We start from the raw sequence: 21,359 nt of genomic DNA, 5'->3' as shown, positions 1-21,359 counted from the left end.
TGGATGCGGGACTCAAACCCGCGATCTCTCGGGTTCCGTTATCACTTTAAAACAATGACGTTCAACATTTGAAAAACAAAATTTTAAGAATGATGCGGGACTCGAACCCACGACCTCCGGCGTTGCGTGCCGGTGCTCTAACCGACTCAGCCAACCGTTCGAATGACGTATCGTTATCTTTATATAAGACTTTTCTTATTTGCTTTGTTCAACTCTCAGGCTGTGGCTTCATCTACAGGATCTACTTTACAGTTGATAACCTGCTCAACCCCAATATTTGCATATTAGGAAATTGACTTGAGATGTCGCTCTTGTAAATCTAAACAATATGTTATGTTTTTAAAGTGATAACCCTCACTTCTAGGATTAATACATAAAAAAAAATTGCAAAAGAAAATTTTATGAACGATGCGGGGCTCGAACCCACGACCTCCGGCGTTCCGTGCCGGTGCTCTAACCAACTGAGCCAACCGTTCGAGTAACGTATCGTTATAGAATCTTGTTTGCTTTGTTCAACTCTCATAAAATTTTGTTTTTAAATACATCCTAGAAGTGAGGGTGATAATTTAAAAACAGAACATATTACTAATGACGTTCATTGTTTTAAAATAATAAATTGTTGAAAGAGCGACATCTCAAGTCAATTTCTTAATATGCAATTGTTGGGATTGAGCAGGTTATCAACTGTAAATTGGATCCTGTAGATCTACAATCTTAGAGATGAACAGGATATACCAAAATTTACGAACATGCGTACTCGAACGGTTCAACTGAACCGGAAAGAGCGCTCGGACGGAATCTGAGAGGTCTCGAGTTCGAGTCCCGCATCGTTCATAACTTTTGGTAACTTTAATTTGTATACTAATAAAATTTAATAATTAAAAACAAACCTTTTCGTGTATCTACGTGGAAGATGGTTACGAAGTTCAACGGTGTATAACTAAGTCCCAGACCGGTCTTATTAAACGATATCTTATGACACTCAGAATACACTATCGGCACTTCTTCTTTATCAAACTCCGACACTGAGAAATACTTTTTTAAATTATCAATATAGAAATTCGACACTTCATTCCAGTCCTGTTCTTTATCGGTGCCGCCAACCAGAGAATTCCAGAGTCCCATTAACGCCATTTATTAAAAAAAACTTGAAAAAAATCTATATTTTGGGTGTGTTTAAACCATTATAATCGGTGTGAAAATTACAATATTACTACTATTTTGGAATCAAAGTTATAGACTGTTTTTATTTAATAATATGTTTGAATAAAATAAATTATTAGTTCGAATATATAAAGAAATTCTTAAGAGTTTATAGTGTCAATAATACACAAGACCTCCATATTTTATATATTTACGTGTATACGTGGGTAACACTGAAAATGTTTAGAACTGGCCAGTTAGAAACAATGCTAATGAAAACTTTTTTTTTAATTTCAATTTTAGAATTCTTTGGTAACCTAATGTAGTATATTGCATTCATTTGTCATTTGTTTTTGTGAATTGGCGGCAAATCTAAAACTCTTGTTACACGTGAAAATTAACCTAACGCGAGAAAATTTTCGGTCAATGATTTATCATGACTTTCGTTGTGAGCTTACTCAACAACAAAGCTATGAGAGGCTGCCATTAGCATTTCTTAATGAAGCCCCATCTCGTGCCACTATTTGCAATTAGTTTAACGAGTTTAAGCGTGGACGTAGCAATCTCGAGATATTCGCTTTACGAGCCCTGAAGATGCGGGGAAAACGTTCGAAAATGCCATAGAAGAGACTCCTAAGGAAGAATGGGCCCGTTGTTTTTCTCAGTGGTTCCATCGAATGCGATGATGTGTGGAGCAGAACGGAGATTACTTCGAAAAACAATATAAGTATTGGCAACTTTCTACATTAAGCCGTTTTTCATTTTCTAAAAATTTTCAAATATCACAGAATTCCATTTTATATCAAATTTAATCAATTAGAGTATATTTCTTATAATAAGGTTGACTTTCGAATTGTTATTATATTTGCTGCTTATTAGCTGCGTTTCTGCACTTCACCAAAAGTAAATGCGTTTATTTTTTAATAAAAAAAATATTTTTACGATTGAAAATCACAGTCGATAGTTTAAATAAAAAAAAAGTTTCGCAGTTAATATATTTTTCTTTTGTAAGCCATATCGATAAGAGGTTACTTTTTAGTATTGCTTGCCTTAAGGGCCAAGCTCGTAGGTTTGTTCTACTGGGGTCGAAAAATTAATGCCAACGTTTTTTCGCATAACAATTATATTATACATATGAACGATATAAAAAGCACATTGCCAGAAAGATAAGTGATTGTTGAACTTACTCATAAAAAATTATTCTACTTATTCCATTTTTTCTTATAAAAAAAATTTATTATGGTGCGGACTTTTACGGCCTTACAAATAAAATTGGTTTAAATTTTTATTTGAGAATAAACCAAGAACTGTCAATACAATGATAATTCTGAAGTTTACCGAAAGTCAGGCAGCCTTGCAAATAAACGCGGGAAACGTTTTACGTCCGAATAAACTAATCATAAGAAAGATATCTATTGGTAAACATTTTACATATTCTGGGTTTACTCTCAGTATAACTTTATATCAAGTTTATTTGTAAGGTAGAGTCGTATAACGGGGTAAATCAAAATTTTGCAATGAAAACTTCTTTAGCGACCTTGAGCACTTTTTTGGCATGAGTATATAATGTTAAACTCGCGTCGGGACACGTGGTCTGATCGAAATTTCTTAAGACAGTCGTTGAAATTATGTTCTAGTTCGGCTATTTTAACTTAATGATAGTACGGTCATTGGACCAGTGGTTGAATCATTGTGATTGCGAAGACGAAATACCGCGAGATCGAGGGATCGAATCTCAGTCGTGAAATATTTTTACAGTTTATTATGAATGGAAATTAATTTTTCTGAGAGATAAACTTTTTAATGAAGAATAATTGTATTATGGCATGACATTTGGATTTTCTCGGATACTGACCTCTGCTATAAACCACTAGACTGTCGGCTGTCAAAGTGCTTTTGTGCCTGTTTGATATTCGCCATTTTGGCGATGTTGGCCATGTAGCGAGAGTCTGTGGTACTAAAACTAGTGATGACAACCTCAGCAAACATCGATAGATGGTTGGAAACTATTTACAAAAAAAAGTTGTGTATTTTATTACGTTGATTCCTGAAGTATAAATAACACGTAAAACGAACGTAAAAATACTTCAGAGTATTGTACGTTGTTTCGCAGCCATTTGTATTATACGTCAACATTAGTTCTCTGGACGCTCGCGAGTGGCGCTTCAAATAGGCACAAAAAAATTGCTGTCAAAGATATGGAACAGCCTGTACAGTGGTATAACAAATTTGTATGCAACTATTATCTCGTTTCGAAAAATTAATCATAAGAATTGGATCCTAAATTATAAAAAAAAAAACAGAACCGTGGTAAGTGTAAGTGGCAATTAAATGGGGGCGCCCCTGACGTGAGTAGCTATAATATCTATCTTTCATCTTTATTTAAAAAAAATCATGTCACGTTGTTTGTCTGCGAAAAACTCCTCAACTACTGAACTGTTTTTAATGAAATTTTGCAAACTGTGCGCAGATAGAGATTTTTATTTGGATTCGTGACCCGTAAAATATTTTTAATTTTATATTTTATTTCTTTATGAATAATTCTATAAGATGAAATTTTGACGAATACTTTGACAGTTCTGCTGTGACAATATTTCGTTACAAGGACAGGGAAAAACGAAAAAAATAACGAATTTCGTAATTTACAAAAAGGCTTAGACAATTTATACGTCTAGATAGAGCCTCCTGCTGCTAGACAATCAATGAAAACAGGAGGTTTATTACTTTAGTGTGCGTGACATACTACGTCTTACACTCGCGATTTGTATGACACTTTATGTTAGTGTGCGTTAGTGTGCTTTGCTCAATTTTTATCGACGTTTTCATAACTGTCACTCTCTGTCTAGACCTATATATGTGCTATATATCTAAACATATATAGCTTGGTTATAGATAGTCACTCAAAGAAAAAAATTAAAGGTATAAATTTGATGTCTGTTCATTCTCAGTAAATTTATGAAAATTTAATAAACGTTTACAAAAATCGTCACCTTTTTGCTCTTAATATTCTAAATATTTTCATTATTATAACACTTATATACAGTGGGAGGCTCCTTTGTACAGGATGCCGGCTAGGTTATGGGTACCACAACGGCGCCTATTTCTGCCGTGAAGCAGTAATGTGTAAACATTACTGTGTTTCGATCTGAAGGGCGCCGTAGTGAAATTACTGGGCAAGTGAGACTTAACATCTTACGTCTCAAGGTGACGAGGGCAATTATTGTTGTGCCGCTCAGAATTTTTTGATTTTTCAAGAATCCTGAGCGGCACTACATTGTAATGGGCAGGGCGTATCAATTTCCATCAGCCGAACGTCGTGCTCGTCTCGTCCCTTTTTTCATAAAAAAAAACTTAAATATAATATATTTAATATAAGAAATAAGGGATTGCTTGTAACTAATTTCAATTCATTATATTTTATATATATATATGTACACATTTTACTTACTACTATTACTTACTATACAATATACTTTAAGAGGAAGTGTAACACTTTCATAATAAAGTCCCAGTCACTTTTCAAGCATTATATATAATTAATAAATTTATATGTTTTAATTAAAAGTCTCTGTCGTAAATCCTACTACTACACAGCTGAATATCTAAGTGATCTGACAGCCTGGGACTAGATTATGATTATTTTATAGCAATAACAATAACAGTACAATATTGTATATTTAATTAAAAAGAGCGCACAAAAAGAATGATGGGAGAGTTTCTTGCGCCGCTTCTTCTCTCTCAGAGCGACATTTGTTTCCGAAGAGGTGGTAGTAATAGAAAATACACCACCATCAAGAATTCTAAAGAATCAATTTTGAGAAAATAACTGCCTTTTATAAATGATCTAAGAAAAAAGATTTTTAATTTTGATCTGAAATTTTGTATATATACATGCATTGCTGAGGTAAAGCGACGCATACCGTTCCCCGAGCTTGTCTCTTATATTATTATTCTTTATAAGTTATAAAAGCCATAAAACCTTATAAGAAGATTATTAAGAATGATATTCATAATCGCATAGTAGTATATTATCTCTCCGGTGATGATGAATCAAACACACTAGGTCCCTTCAATAAAACCTATTTTAATCATTCGATAGCAAAAAAACTACCGACGTCAGTCACTTGTTTAGCGTTTGACGTTTGTTTTTCGATGACAGACAGCTGACATTGACAAGTTGACTGTTTCCAGAGACAAAACCTGATAAAACCACATTGAAATCGTAATTTTTTTAGTGATATTGTGTTAGATAGAGACATATTATTTATTGGGGCTTTATCAAACCATGATGAATAAACAATACAATTCGACATTCGATTGGTTTAAATACATTACAATCAACAAATATGAATGAATAACTTTTATGTTTTTTTAACATCTATGAAGGATAAACGCTAAAACTCAATTATGTAATTTTCAACCACAATCAATGTGTACGTTAGCTAGTGGTAGATAGTTTAAGAACACCTATTCGTATTTTCACGTAGCGGCCATCTTGGATTTAAAAAATAATCCCAAATTCGTTCTCTGCCACCCTGAGAACCCAGCAAACGATATCAATGTTATTTTCATCATAATTTTTCATAGCAGCCATCTTGGATTTTAATAATAGATCCTAAATTCCTTCTCTGATACCCTGAGAACCTAGGAAACGGTATCCCGGTAATGACGTTCGGTTGAGTACCTACAAACTACTACTTCTAGCAAACAAATAGACACCTATACAAACATCCAAACAATTTATAATTACTTTAGGAATCAATGACAATAGGGTATAATAGAAACATATATAAATACAAAAATATAACAGAATATAGGTATATAGATACTATAGTTATTGAACGCTTAATGGGAGTGGGAGGCTCCTTTGCACAGGATGCCGTGAAGCACTAGTGTTAGCATTGCTGTGTTTCGGTCTGAAAGGCGCCGAGGCTAATGAAATTACTGGGCAAATGAGACTTCACATGTGATGTCTCAAGGTGGCGCAGAATTTTTGTATCTTTCAAGAATCTTGAGCGGCACTGCATTGTAATCGGCAGGGCGTATCAATTACCATCAGCTGAACATCCTCCTCGTCTCTTACCATAAGGGAAGGCAATAATGTCATATAAAAACAGGCTATTGGATTTAATCCTCGTTCTACCCGATTACAGGATAGATTACTTTATGGCCACTGTCCCAGAACAACATTGTACTTTTATAGTAGCTATGCATTTTGTGTAAAATTTAACAATTATATATCATAAAGAAGTAAAAATCTTAACCAGAAACGATTTATGCTAAAATGGTTGATTGAAAAAAAATATAGTGTTAATTTTTTTTTTAATTTTAGTTAAACTGTTTTGCATGCTGATTTAAATTAGCCGAATAGAAGATACCATATATATTTAAGATCTTGAACCAGTATTCAACGCAATAAACAAATTTAGTTAGTATGACGATAAAATTAGTCTTAACCGAAACTATGATGAACCATCAAAAAAATCATTTTAGCTAAATTTAAAACAATTCAAACATTCTTTTACATTACATTGCCCACCGCAACATCTGACGAAAACGCTTTTATACACGAAATACGTGTACAATATTAAACCACGTTGTTTATTATAGTTTGGATATTTAGAAAAATACATAAAAATAGTTGGCAACTGCCGAATGACGCCTGACTTAAAATATACGACACGACGAGTTGACACTTTAACGGACACCGTTGATGCCACGGTTGATGCTTTACGAATATTACGTATTTCATGTCAATACTTTAAAATACTTCGAATTATTTATTGAAGTAATAATACATATTTATTAGTGTGCTACTTCTGTATTACGAATTAATTTAATGTCGGCTTATCCCATCAGAAATAGCTACTAAGCCTATTGGGATTATCTATACAAATAAAGACGTAAAGTTTGTGAGATTGTAGTGGGTAATCTCTGGATCTATTGAACCGATTTTGAAGATTCTGTTACCAATATACAGCCACTTTAATTGTTAGTGTTATAGGCAATATGAAAATGAAAAGACTTTAAAAGTGAATACTTCTTTAGCAACAATTGTGATTTGAAAGTCGATGAAACGAAAAAGCGCGACAGTACAAATACATTCATAATATATAACGTGGGAGAAAATAAGATAGGAAGCATTATACAGTGTTTTGGTACCAGACGAACAGTTTCAGAAGAGCTTGTCACATGTATGACGCGTGTATACCTTAAAATATTCTGACGTCATTCACGACGTATCCACATAGACAGCAGGAGAACATAAATATGGTAGCGGTGATACTTAATGTCTTTAAAGCATAGCGGTTGAAATCATGTGTCAACCTAGCAATATGTACCAGGACTTCATATGTAGCGTAGAGGTTCATGTATCTCTATTAGAGGTGTTCTTCTCTCTCGCATGCTTTGTTAGTTGTTCATTAGCATATTATAAGTATGTAGTAATTACAATATAAATTACTCTGGTCACGTTTACTCTGAAAAATCGCGCCGAAGTACTCAGCGCGCCAAAAGTTTTCACATCAAAAAACTCTAACGGAAATTTCATTCACAAATCATTTCTGAAGAAATACTTAAGTAATACATTAATTTGAAATAGATCGGACTGGATGAAGTATTAATAATATTTGTCTGCTTTGATTGACGGAACCATTAATGAAATCGTATGCAAACCCGTGTACCACTAATGCAATCCCCGTACCATATTTGTTTCCGTTTCTTTATTGATTTCATAATGTTATGATAAAGACGATAGTTCTGAGAAATGGCAAAGGGATTTTTTAGGAAACTTTATTAATGATTTCTGTTTACAGTCCGGATTCAGAAATTAGGTTGAGCTAACGGAAATTGCGAGAAATTATAAGGCGTGGTGTCAAAGAGCGGTGAGACGACAAATGTATTATTTATTCTGTTAATGTGGTGAGTTCAATATTCGACGCTAGTTCGTTTAAAAAAGATCTATACAAAAATTAGAATGACTGTGAGGTTTTTAAGAGTTTTCAAACGATTTCCAATGTTTAGAATTGAACTCCTTGGGATTTGTAACAGTTTTACCTCTGCATTTTGAAAGGGAATAGAGACTTGCTTTACTTTGATATTTTATGACATATACTTGGGAATGTGTGAAAACCATTTTTATTATATTTGTTAGTAGAGGAACCTGTTGTACATTGCACTATTCCCATTCAAAAATTCCCGCGATGTTAAATTCTATTGTGTAGTTTATTCTGTACGTCACCACTGGCTTTTCAATTTGAAAGTAGTGGCTTACCGCCATTAAGCCGGTGTTTGGTGTTGTTGACGTTAAAAAGTTTGTTGGGGTAAAAGTAAGAATTCTTAATATGCTCTGAAGTCTGATAGTTTTAAACGTTCTAAAATAGTCACTGAAATTTTATATGCCATTGGTTTTTTTTCTATAATTAGTATTAAAACAATCATAAAGTAACGCGATAAGTTACCCCAAATTATTTGAAATCCACCGTTTTTTTTGAAGTTGAAGCAGTGTTGTACTTCGGTCACTGTCAATCATTTGTACCGTGGTCAGTGGCCAAGGTACAATCAGATGTTGTACTTTGTCCAGGAGAATTAAATTATTAATCTTTAAAAATCTTAAATTATTTCACATTCACGTAATATAATATTCCTAGTAAAATATAAAATATTTTGTCTTAATAGAAAAAGGAAACTATGAATATCATTTTAATTTTGTTAAGAATTTAATATGTTATTTAAACGAATAAAACGGTTAAAGTTAAGAATCCCTCAATGTGTCCTAGGCACACCATAGTACTGGCCTAGGTACATAAAATATGTTGTACCTTGGCCATAAATCACTTTTTTCGTTTTAATTATTAAAACACATGTAAAAATGGTTTGAGTACAGTTCGTCAAATAAAAATAAAAAGAGTGTGTGTGTCAGATACGACGCACGACTGGAGTTTACTGCTCAAGAATGATTGTCTTTCAACAGGTACTAAACAAAATCAAGTCCAATGGAGTTGGTTATAAACATACATACAGCAGAAACTAATAAAAGCGTTTTAATTTAAAAAATAAATATAGATATTAAAAAATAAAATAATAGGTTACGTTAAAAATTGTCTATTTGGCGTGAAATGCGCTATATATACTCTCCATATTAAATTAAACATTTATTTATGTGCATAGCTCATATAAATTTGTATCAACTATATTGATAATTCAATATTTAATAAATACAAAGCACACATGTTTATATATACAATACATGTCATATTAATGTATGAATTGTAACATACTTAGTACCCACATGCTTATCAGATTTTCCGGCACTAGTATTTAAACCACTTTCTTCCATAATTTATAGAATTTTCACTTAACTTTATGAAAGTATAATAATAAATCAATTTCAATAATATAATAAAGCTTCAAAATACAAGAAAGTGAAAGGTGCGCGAGAAATGATGCGCACCAAAAACGTTACTTTGACAATTTGATGAACAGATTTTAGTATCCATATTTTTCTCATACCGGGCGCCTTATATAAAAAACGATTCTTAAGGAGTAAACTCCAAATATATATATTTAAAAAACTGTCATAGGAGCAACAGGTTTCCCTATATTATGTGTGTATATATCCACGTCAACTTTTATGTTTGATGACCTATTACTAAAGGTTTACTCATTAGCGGTGTAATGTTGTCAAACCCGACGTGTGTCAAACTGACGTCATGTCAGCTTTACGTTTCCTGTCTGTCTTTAGCCCCCGAGCCGTGTATAAACGTGTGATTAATGTGGTTTTATAATTATTTGTGTATTTTATTAAATAACGTAAAATACCAACAATACAAGCTACATTAATACAACAAACTTTTAGGTCTGTGATCTACCCATGATAGCCCTAAATTAGGGTGATCAGGCCTTACACGAGCGCACGGGTCCAGTGTGAGTTGGTTTACACCACACAAAACCTTTGAATTTCCTTTTAGGTGTCTGGTGTGTGTGTTGATGTTTTCATTCGCCGTAAAAGCGTTAATATGAATTTAAAAATCGCAATCTCTTGGATCAAAACGTTACAGCATTAGCCTTTGAACCACCACAATTTATAAAATATTAACAATTAATTTGATGATAAGCAAATTTTGCGGTGAAAGCTTAAAAACGTATATATCTTTTTAAGCAAAATGCGTAAAAAAGGAGTTAATATTTGCAATTATACTTATTTTGTAGCAAGAAATAATCAAATTGAATTTTTTTGATGCGTGCGCATACTTACACCTAAATTTGACACCCTGATGTTAGCTTGTCAACTAGACCATTTGTATCATACTTCAGCTACGATAAGCTTCTTCTAACTCATAATATACTCGTATCTATGTAACCACAACCAATGGACGAAAAACTAAATAAATTTCAGTAAACAGTAAAAGTAATTGTAAAATAAAATAACAAACTTAATTTATTTGTAATTGTATAAAAATAATTTAATTATATTTAAATAAACGTTAACTAACAAAATTATATGATGACTTACGATACGCAGACGTTGTCGCTAACTATGGGCCTTATGAGAAAGATTATGGTCGCTCAAAGGGCAATGGAGAGGGCTATGCTCGGAATTTCCCTGCGAGATCGAATTAGAAATGAGGAGATCCGTAGGAGAACCAAAGTCACCGGACATAACCCAAATGATTGTGAAACTGAAGTGGCAGTGGGCAGGGCACATAGTTCGACGGACAGATGGCCATTGGGGCAGTAAAGTTCTCGAATGGCAACCACGTACCGGAAGTGTGGTAGGCCCTTCACAAAATGGACCAACGATCAGGTCAAGATCGCCGGAATACTTTGAAGGAGGGCAACACAGGACTGATCGTCGTGGAAATCTTTAGGGGAGGCCTTTGTCCAGCCGTGGACGTCTTCCGGCTGATGATGATGGTGAAATTATAAGGTATAATAATATTTTCATTGATTTCATTCGTTACCTTCTGTATGACAATATAGTTCTTTCTACAAGCGTAAAATAGCGCGAGGAAATATTTTATGGGTTTTCGTTTTGTTAGGCCAAAGAAGTATTTTATTGCGTGCCCACACTTTTTTATAGCATTCATCGAATTGTAAACGTCTCATTTGCGACACCAACGCCTGGTCAGTAAGTACTTTTCAGACAGCACTTTATACATGAATATGATGAATGAATTTGCCCCAAATAATCCGGAGCTGTGTTAATAGTGCCATAAATTTGCGAGTTAGTTTTAAATCACTTGTGATACAATTGAAGTCGTTGGCTGCCGCTTCAAACAGAGGAATTCCTTTGATTTTCCGATATAAGTCCGCTGTTGATAACTGTGTTACATTACGGTCCGCGGTTTGAATCCTGGTAGGTGCAATCATTTATATGATGAATATGGATGTTTGTTTCCGAATCATGGATTTTTATATGTATTTGTGTTAAAAAAACTAGAGACTTGCCAGAGAGCCATGCTGAATATTAATAAAACACATAAAGTTCGAAACACAGACTTAAGACAGAAAACAAAAATCACTAATGTCACTTATGCTATAAGATAACTTAAATGGCGCTGGACGGGACAGACCCTTCGGGGTATAGACAAATGGAGCAAATGTATCACAGACTGGTATCCCAGAAACTTAAAAGGAAACCGGGGGACAATACAGGAGATGGTCAGACGAACTTAGGACGATAGCAGGCAAGACATGGTATAGGTTAGCTAAATATAGAAAAGAGTGGAAGAAGTTGGAAGAGGCCTTTGTCAATAGACAACCAGATAGTGATGTATACTTAGTTAAGGATAGTTTGTAAGTAAAGAAAGAAAGAAAGAAAGAGTACATATGTAAATGATACTATCTGAATAAAGGCTTATATTATAATTATTATTATATGTGTTTATGTATTTTAAAGTAAGTATATTGTATTAAATATATCGTTGTCTTGTACCCATAGCATACCTAGTTTGGCGCAAGATAATTTGTGTAAGTGTGTCAATATTATTATTATTGTTAGATTTGAAAGAGCGACATCTCAAGTCAATTTCCTAATATGAAATTATTTCGGTTGAACAGGTTATCAATTACTGTAAAGTAGATCTGGTAGATGAAGCCACAAACTTGAGTGCTGAACAAGATATTTCAAGATTTATGAACGTTACGTCCCTCGAACAATTGGATGAGTGAAAGAGCGCTCGCACGGAACGCAAGAGGTCGCGAGTTCAAGTCCCGCATCGTTCAAAAATTTTGGCATTTGAAGTAGTTTAAGTAAAGCTTAGTTTTATTGAACTCAGTTTCAAATGCCTATTAGTGTATTGGGGGCTTAGGCGTTTCACTATTAAGTAGTAAGATATACAGTACCGCCGTTTTTAATAAAACGTTTAAATTTATTTATATAAATAGATGTCGCCTGTACAGCGGATGGGCTTTCTCAAAAACGTGAATAAACTACACTTTAATTTTATATCTTACTAGCTGACCCGACACACGATGTTCTGTCAATAGAAAAAATAATGATTTATTCGGGAATAGTGTACCTAGTCTAAAGCCATAAGAAATGTGAAATCTAATTTAATTAGTTAAACATGAAAAGTGTTGTATATCAATAAAAAAACTAAAATCGGAGCTTCTTTTTTAAACGAAATTAGTTTTTTTAACACCCTCTTTATCCATGTTTGTAGCACGCTTTCTGTCAATTCTATGTCAAACGTCATAAGGTAACATTAAAAAAGATTATATTGACCAAAGCGCTAATGTTAGTTTAGAAATAATTTTATATGGTGGTGAAGTATTCTTAAATTTTTCCCCTAATTTTCTTAATATTTTCTTTCATAAGAACCTCCTCCTGACAATAACAAACACAACAAAAAAAGAATTGGCGAAATCGGTCCAGCCGTTCACGCGTGATGGCGTGACAAAGGGAAATAGGGATTCATCCTACTAATATTATAAATGTGAAAGTTTGTATGTCTGGATGTATGTTTGAACTTCTTTAACGCAAAATCTACTGAATAGATTTTGATGAAACTTTACAATAATATAGCTTACACACCAGAATAACAAATAGGCTATTATTTATAAAACTATAGTGTGAATTATACAAAATAAAGAAGAAGTGTGATTGTTACTAACGAATACAACTAGCGCCATCTCTTATCAACTAGCAAGCACAAGATCAATACAATTTATATGGCAAAACAACGTTTGCCGGGTCAGCTAGTTTTTATATATATAAATGTGCCTTCTAGAATTACCTACAAGCACTTTCGTACAGGCTGCAATTTCACCAACCGATACGAATAGGGACCTTCCAATTACGATTAAAAGGCTGGCAACATATATCTTGAGTGAGCTGTTACAATTTTAACTAGTTTGCCCTGTACTTTTACGGGGCGTAAAAAGAATAGGGGAGTCCCAGGCCCATGGGTCTCGTAAGAGGCGACTAAGGGCTTTTTAGAAGTGGCAGAGTTACGCTGCCGTCTTTTGACGTCAGCACAATCGGGCCAGACTCGTCCAGGTTAATTACCACACTCGCACAGAATACCGGCGTGAAGTAACGGCCTAGTGCCGCTATGTTTCGCATAGGTTAGTGTCGAGGACCGGTGGCCATTCCCCCCCCCCCTCCACCCGAATATGACAGCGGTACTAAAAAAGATTTTACCCCAGGAGGGTACCGGCTCTACCAGAGTTGGAGAATCCCTCCCCGGGCACTCTAGCTCGGGCTGCCCTTCGTATTCTGGGGAGGGCACAGAACCGCGCATGATCAAGGACAAACGAGGCAGTATCACCACGGCACCCCGCTCCACACTCAACGTGGACTTTTGCAATATCAGGGGAATTCACTCCAATTTAAACATCGTCCACCACCACCTTGAGACGGCGCAGCCGGCCTTGTGTTTCCTTACGGAGACGCAGATATCTCGACCTAGCGATACGTCATATTTAACGTACCCCGGGTACAAAATTGAGCACAATTTTTTGCCTCATGCCGGGGTATGTGTGTACGTTAGGGAGGATATCTGCTGTCGCCGTCTCGGCAATTTTGAGGGTAAGGACCTGTCCACTCTCTGGCTCCGCGTAGATTTAGAGGATCACGTCCGCATCTATGCGTGTGTCTACAGGTCCCATAGTGGTAACGCAGAAACCGATCATCTCATGGGCTGCGTTCAAGCGGCAATTGACGACGTAGTTGCACAGATCCCCTCCGCTGAAATCGTAGTCTTGGGTGATTTCAACGGGCACAATGCCGAATGGCTTGGATCACGTACCACAGACTACGCAGGGCGATCTGTGCATAATTTTGCATTGGCGTATGGTCTGTCCCAATTGGTTGAGTCGCCAACGCGGCTCCCGGATGTGGATAGCCACATGCCGTCCTTATTGGATCTTCTGCTGACTACACATCCCGATGGTTACCAGGTCTTTGTCGACGCCCCTCTCGGAACGTCCGACCATTGCCTGGTCAGGAGTGTAGTGCCTATCCGACGCCAACGTCGCAGACCACCAGCGACCCGCCGCGTTTGGCACTACAAGTCAGCAGATTGGGATAAGATGCGTTCCTTTTTTGCATCCGACCCTTGGGGTAGGGTTGGTTTCCCTTCGGATGATCCTAGTGCCTGCGCCGTTGCAGTAGCCGATGTGATACTACAGGGTATGGATATTTTTATACCAAACTCTGTAGTACCCATCGGTGGCAGATCACAGCCCTGGTTCGATGCGTCTGTTAAAGCAGCATCTGACTGCAAAAAACAGGCGTATCGAACTTGGGTTGCGGCGCTGGGCACAAAGGATCCGAACTGCACAGTTCTTAAGAGGAAATGCAGGTCTCTCTCGGGAAATCATCGACCAGTGCCAGGAGAAACTTGTGTCTTCTATCGAGTCCTCTCTTGAGTAGGTCGCGGAATGGGGAAAATTGAACCTTGTCCAATTTAACCCCCAGAAGACTCAAGTTTGCGCGTTTACCACTAAAAAAACCCCCATTTGTCGTATCACCGCTCTTCGAGAACACTTCTCTTAAAGCCGCGCCTAGTATCGGAATACTGGGTCTCGAAATCTCGAGCGATTGCCAATTTCGTGGTCATCTGGAAGGCAAAGCCAAATTGGCTTCAAAGAAACTGGACGTCATTAATAGAGCACGGCAACACTTCAAGCCGGCCCACATTCTAGCGCTCTACAAAGCGCAGGTCCGGCCACACATGGAGTATTGCTGTCATCTCTGGTCTGGCGCACCCCAGTATCAGCTCGATCCATTTGACCGCGTGCAACGCAGAGCAGCTCGAATTGTCGGGGACCCAGTGCTCTGTGAACGGCTCAATCACTTGGCGTTGCGTAGAGACGTCGCTTCATTGTGTGTCTTCTACCGCATTTATCACGGGGAGTGTTCCGAAGAGCTGTTTAACCTGATTCATGCCGCCGAATTCCACCTTCGCACGACACGCCACAAGTTAGGATATCATCCTCACCATCTGGATGTGTGGCGGTCCTCCACAGTGCTGTTTTCAAAGGAGCTTCCTTCCACGTACTACAAAGCTGTGGAATGAGCTTCCTTGTGCGGTGTTTCAGGGACGATACGACATGGGTACCTTCAAAAAAAGCGCGTACACCTTCCTTAAAGGCCGGCAACGCTCCTGTGATTCCTCTGGTGTTGCAAGAGATTGTGGGCGGCGGTGATCACTTAACAACAGGTGACCCGTACGCTCGTTTGTCCTCCTATTCCATAAAAAAAAAATAGTTTCGGGGTCAGAGGTCCACCACTTTAAATATCGCTGTAAAACCGTTTTTGAATTTTATTACAATTTCAAATTCCTTTGCACAGGAGATCGGCTAGATTATGGGTACCACAACGGCGCCTATTTCTGTAGTGAAGCAGTAATGTGTAGGCATTACTGTTTTTAGATCTGAAGGGCGCCGTAACTAGTGAAATTACTGGGCAAATGAGACTTAACATCTTATGTCTCAAGGTGACGAGCGCAGTTGTAGTGCCGCTCAGAATTTTTGGGGTTTTTCAAGAATCCTGAGCAGCACTGCATTGTAATGGGCAGGGCGTATCAATTATCATCAGCTGAACATCCTCCTCGTCTCGTCCCTTATTATCATTAAAAAAAAACAATTAAAAATAAAACCATGAAAATTATTAACTTTTTAACATTGTAAATTTTGTAATTTAAGCTATTTGTAGTGAAAATAAAGTTTATTATTAAGTATTATTCCCATCAACAGAATGACAATAACAATTTGTAATAAAGAAAACACGCGAAATATTAACAAGATTAACTGAGCGTTTTGACATTTCGCCAAAATTCTAGTTTATATTTAATTTCCTGGGGAAATGTTGCAGTTCACGCCAATTAATAGTAATTTGTTAACATTCATTTGATACTATTCATCTAGGTCACTTTCCTTGTAAGAAATGTTATCAATACATACCAACATATTAATAAAACTACTGAACCTGATTGAACAGAACAACGTTTGTCTTAAGTAAAACAAGTTATATTTTCAAAGAGTCACTTATCTAACATGATTGGACTTGTTGTTAACTTTGAGGTTTCACTCGGCAAACCTAAAAGCAACGGAACTTCGAAATTGGACAGTATGGTAAGCTCACGAAATACCTTTACTTACAATAAAAATTTTACTTACAGAAAACAGTACACATGACAGATTTAAAAGATTGTAGAAAAATCTAACCTTTAAAAGAACACAAGGCTTAAAAAGCGTTTGTGTGGTAACATAAATGACAGATTGGGAATGGAGCAACCGCCCTCGAATAGATTTTATTGAACGATATTTAATTGTAACCAAATTTTATTGAAAATAAAAAAAGAATGCCGCTGATTTACTTGAGCCCGTTCTTCAGGTCCGAGTCATACTTTTTTGAATGGTTATTAGTTTTTGGTGATCAATAAGTGACTTTAAATCCTATTTAGAATATAAAACTTTGGAATTTAATATTTGAATAGATATTGCAACATAACGTTACCCTGGCGTTGCAGATCGGAACAGCACTCCAGGATGCCAGATTTGTCTGGAGCCAAAATGTGGGTGACACCGAATGATTGAGATATTCTCATTTAAATGTTGCAAACTTGCAGTATTAATTATCGCGTTACCGTCACTGGTGAGTTATAATTAATTCTACTCATTATTTATAACACACAATATTACAAACATTATTAGTGCTAATCCTTTGCGGGATGACTGTCGCCTACAAATTACATTGCTATGTGCGCTTGTAATGCTCCATATTTTGAGGGAATTATGCGGCGATGGTGTGAAAAATGCAGAGATATATCCGAATGTACATGGTATGTGAGATTGCCTACTACTACTACTAATGTGGTAAAGAACAAATAACATATATGACTTTCTCAATGATACCACAGATTGGGAATGGAGCGACTGCCCTCAGGCTTCATTCTAACGAAATCATATAAAAAAAAGAAGTCCGCTGAGTTTATTGCGCCCGTCCTTGTCAGGTCAGAGGGATAAATTGTCAAATGGGTGGTAGTTTTTGACGTTCTATAATTGATTTCATATCCTATTTTAAATATTTGAATTTGAATATTGGGTTTGAGAAGATCGATAATTTCTTTCGGAATAACAATTTCGAAGAGGAAATGCCATCCTTTTTTCTGATTGGAAAATATAGGAACGTGTGCCTTATGTGCATTTCATATTAAAGACAATTAGGGAACGAATGTGTACGGCCTAACCAAAGGAGTACCGAAGGAGTGCCTTTGTGGCTATTAATCCCACGCTATCGTCTACGTGGCTATCAAACCACGTGTTAGTTGTTTTATGTTTGTGGGTTTCTAGATGCCTTGTGCAAGTTGATTGACTTGAAAGGAGGCTTCTTTTGCACAGGATGCCAGTTGGGTGGGTTTTTCTAACCGGAAAACAGTAATATGCAAGCTTTTTGTTATTTTTAAGTGATATCCCTTCTGTATCACTTCTGGGATGAAATATACAAATATTATTTCGCTTCTCCTACATTTGGACAAGACAGTGCGAAAATACAGCGGTTACGCTGTTGAGGTTGTGTGCTACGAGCGTGATACAATATTTCTGTCGCACTAAGGTTGTCGAGATCGAGAATCAGTGGAATAAGCTAAGCTGCAGCTTAAACTAAAAACTTAAAGATCGATAATCGACAGTTATCGACAATTTCCTCCACAGGAATTTATCGTATCGAAATTTCGGAAACTAAATGGAAAGGAAGTATGTATTCTGTGTGGAAATTGTTTCAATTTTCAACTTATTGCTGTCGGGTTTCTTTAAAAGGCTTCTGTTTATGGCCTATTTATTTTTCAGAAATTTTAAGCGAAAGGCGACCACGTACCGTGAGACTCAGTGTTGGTGGGCCCCCCACAAGACAGACCGACGATCTGGTCAAGATCGCCGGAATACGTTGGATGTGGGCAGCGCAGGACCGGTCGTCGTGGAAAACTTTGGGGGAGGCCTTTGTCCAGCAGTAGACGTCTTCCGGCTGCTGATGATGACGAACCGGTCTTTGACGTACATTAATTACAAAAACACAAATTAAAACAAATGTAGTTTTGATCTTATCTTCGATATTTCCACATATGTGTTGACTCATCACGATATCTCTGGAACCATACGGCGTAGAAATTTGAAATTTGGTAGAATTATTCCTTTTCGCCTAGACGAGGTCAGCTAAGAAGCTTTTTAGCACCTGCTAGAGTTTTTTTTATTATGAACAGAACAACGTCAGTCCGGTCAGCTAGTTTAAAATATTTCTCATCTTAGGTTCAAAACCAAGCAGAAAACAGCCAAAAAAGTTTGTATGGAATACTTGCTGCTAATGTTTACCTCTTAAAGTCATTTCTCTGTTACTAGTAAGTACAAAAACTTATCATTTTTATAATTTGAAAGTGTTATAATATCAATAGTTATTTTTTTATCTGTTTTTTCGAACATACAAGGTCATATATCCTTCGGTGCGAATATTACCTATTATATTAATGACATAAACAGAACTATAATTTCTTTCTATGTTGTTTATAAATTATGAAATGCGGTCGCGTATGAACACGAAAACTGGAACAATCTTAAGATAGCGCCGATTAGTGAGTTGCGCAAAATGTCCGCTTCGTATGTATTAAATTAGATACACCTAAAGATAATGCGCAAAAGATTAATACTACTCCCATACCCACTTTACAAAAAGGGGTCAATAATACTTTCTTGCACTTTTAAAATGTATATAAATAAAAACGTGTATGTCTCGGGACTCCCGACAGATAAGTGATAACTTGAACTAACCTAAGTTAAACTATTTAATAATGAGGTTTAACTTGAGAAAAGCATAGGTTAAATTTTATATATTTTAATGTGTTATAAATCTTTTTTTTATTATTAAATATATTTTACTATTAGTTACAATAACTTATATGTACATTATTAGTATTATTATTAAATCCTGTAAGCGTAACTATTAGTTGGAGTGAGAAACCGCTGCCATGTGCGTGAGAGAAAGGGAAGCAAGACAGACTGGCGCCGTAACGCGTTACGTTACGAAGCGGTACCCTCACATAAGAAGTTATCACTTTAAAAACTAAGATTTGAATGTTTGTTCCCTATGCGTTCCGAAACTATTGGTAATTGAAAATAAATTAAGTAATGTACCCAAACAGTGTAGGTAGATAGATCCTAGTAGTGCCCGGCTTAAAGTAGTGGTTTATGGATACTTATAAAAATTTTAAATTTTAAATAAAAATTTATTTTTGTAGCCTCGATTCCCTGTGCGTTTATTTTCCTTGGGTTAAAAATATCCGCAATATCGGAAGACCAGCGCTGATCTCCTGCATCTTAATGGTCGATACGATATTTGAGGTTTATTCAATTTTGCAATTTAATATATAAAAATAACTATCAATTGTAAGCCAGGTTAAATAAACTAAAAAATTAACTATTTTTCTTTCTCTCTTTTGCAAATTCACAATGGTGGTTTTTTATTGGTTAAGCGGGCATAGTACCTACTACACACTTTGTCAAAATATATATATAATATAAATATATATATATTTATATAAATATAGTACTTTAAAATAGTTAATTATTTATTTATTAGTTAATTTTTCAAGGAGGAAAGGTTTTAACTCATGACTTTTAGTCGGAGTTCGGTGTGCAGCTATCCTTATCGCTCTCATGACTTTCTAGCCCGCTTTAGCGCGAAACTATGTTGTTTTAGAATTCTAATTCTTAAAAAGGCCTCTCAAACAGTTCTCCGTAACACTCCCCAAAAAATATGCGGGAAAAGACATACAAGAAGAGGCGTCAACATCGCCAAGTGAGAGAGCCTCGTACAGAGTACTGGATTCCCGACAATTTGACCTTGATACAGAGCTTGATTTAATTCTTGATAAAGCTCCGAAAGATATGAGATATGGCTGAATCGATTCGAAATGACACAACGACTAGAAAATATACTTTAAATATATTTGTAGCACATATATTATACATACGTATTATCACATACAAATTTGCAATTGTTATTAAAAATTATGATGTAAAAAGATATCATTTAGTATTTCGTTTATAACTCAAAAGCTATAAATATTTTACGAATTTTGAATACAGATCTTCCAAGAGGAGGAAATTTTGGACTCCCCGATCTCAGCCTTATTTATAATTTCAATTCGAAGCCGAAAATCGGTCTAGGCGTTCACTAGGTTAATTTAAGAAATGTAACAAATGGAAGGCAAACTATGGTAATATGGAGACAGGCCTTATTATATGTATGTATGAAAGTGTACTAATAAATAACATGACAATGATGACAATGACAATGACAATGACAATGACCATAATCTTTTAGCATAAGTCGATTTATCGTTTCAACGCCAAAGGTGTAAAACAGTGCTAGTGAAATAAGATTACTTCAGTTCTGACATTATGAAAAGTGTCGACATCTTATGCAGTGGACAGTCATATTTCAATTTGACAGGAACGCAAAACTTGGTGTGGAATGCGGAATTTTCTTCTTATACCTAAATGACGACACTGACAATTATACTTTAGAAAGTCTAAATAGCTGACGACTGCCGATAGGAAAAGAAATTATGTAAGTATTCGGGAATAATGTAGTCTAAAACAAAGCCGAAACAAAAACGAATTAATACATGATTAAGGCGCGACTGACTAGTATTGTAAAAGCTATAACTAATAGTACAATATTTGTGTAGATCATGTGGCTAAGCTGCAAACGG

At 35.8% G+C, this 21,359-nt stretch overlaps 1 protein-coding gene across 4 annotated transcripts in view; it reads right to left on the bottom strand.

The window, feature by feature from the left end:
• LOC126970137 (filamin-A) overlaps nt 1-21,359 on the bottom strand; it is a 128,040-nt gene that overhangs the window by 47,938 nt on the left and 58,743 nt on the right. Inside the window, exon 2 of one of the 4 annotated variants that reach the window (XM_050815875.1) lies at nt 891-1,159. The exons of the other annotated variants lie outside the window; for them this stretch is intronic. Within the exon in view, the coding sequence (XP_050671832.1) occupies nt 891-1,134 (244 nt within the window). The 5' untranslated portion in view covers nt 1,135-1,159. The remainder of the gene's footprint in view (nt 1-890; nt 1,160-21,359) is intronic. 4 annotated transcript variants of the gene reach the window in all.

This window comes from Leptidea sinapis, chromosome 20 (assembly GCF_905404315.1).
Source record: "Leptidea sinapis chromosome 20, ilLepSina1.1, whole genome shotgun sequence".
NCBI lineage: Eukaryota > Metazoa > Arthropoda > Insecta > Lepidoptera > Pieridae > Leptidea > Leptidea sinapis.
The sequence above is the reverse complement of the archived record's forward strand: the minus strand, read 5'-3'. Positions and strand labels throughout refer to the sequence as shown.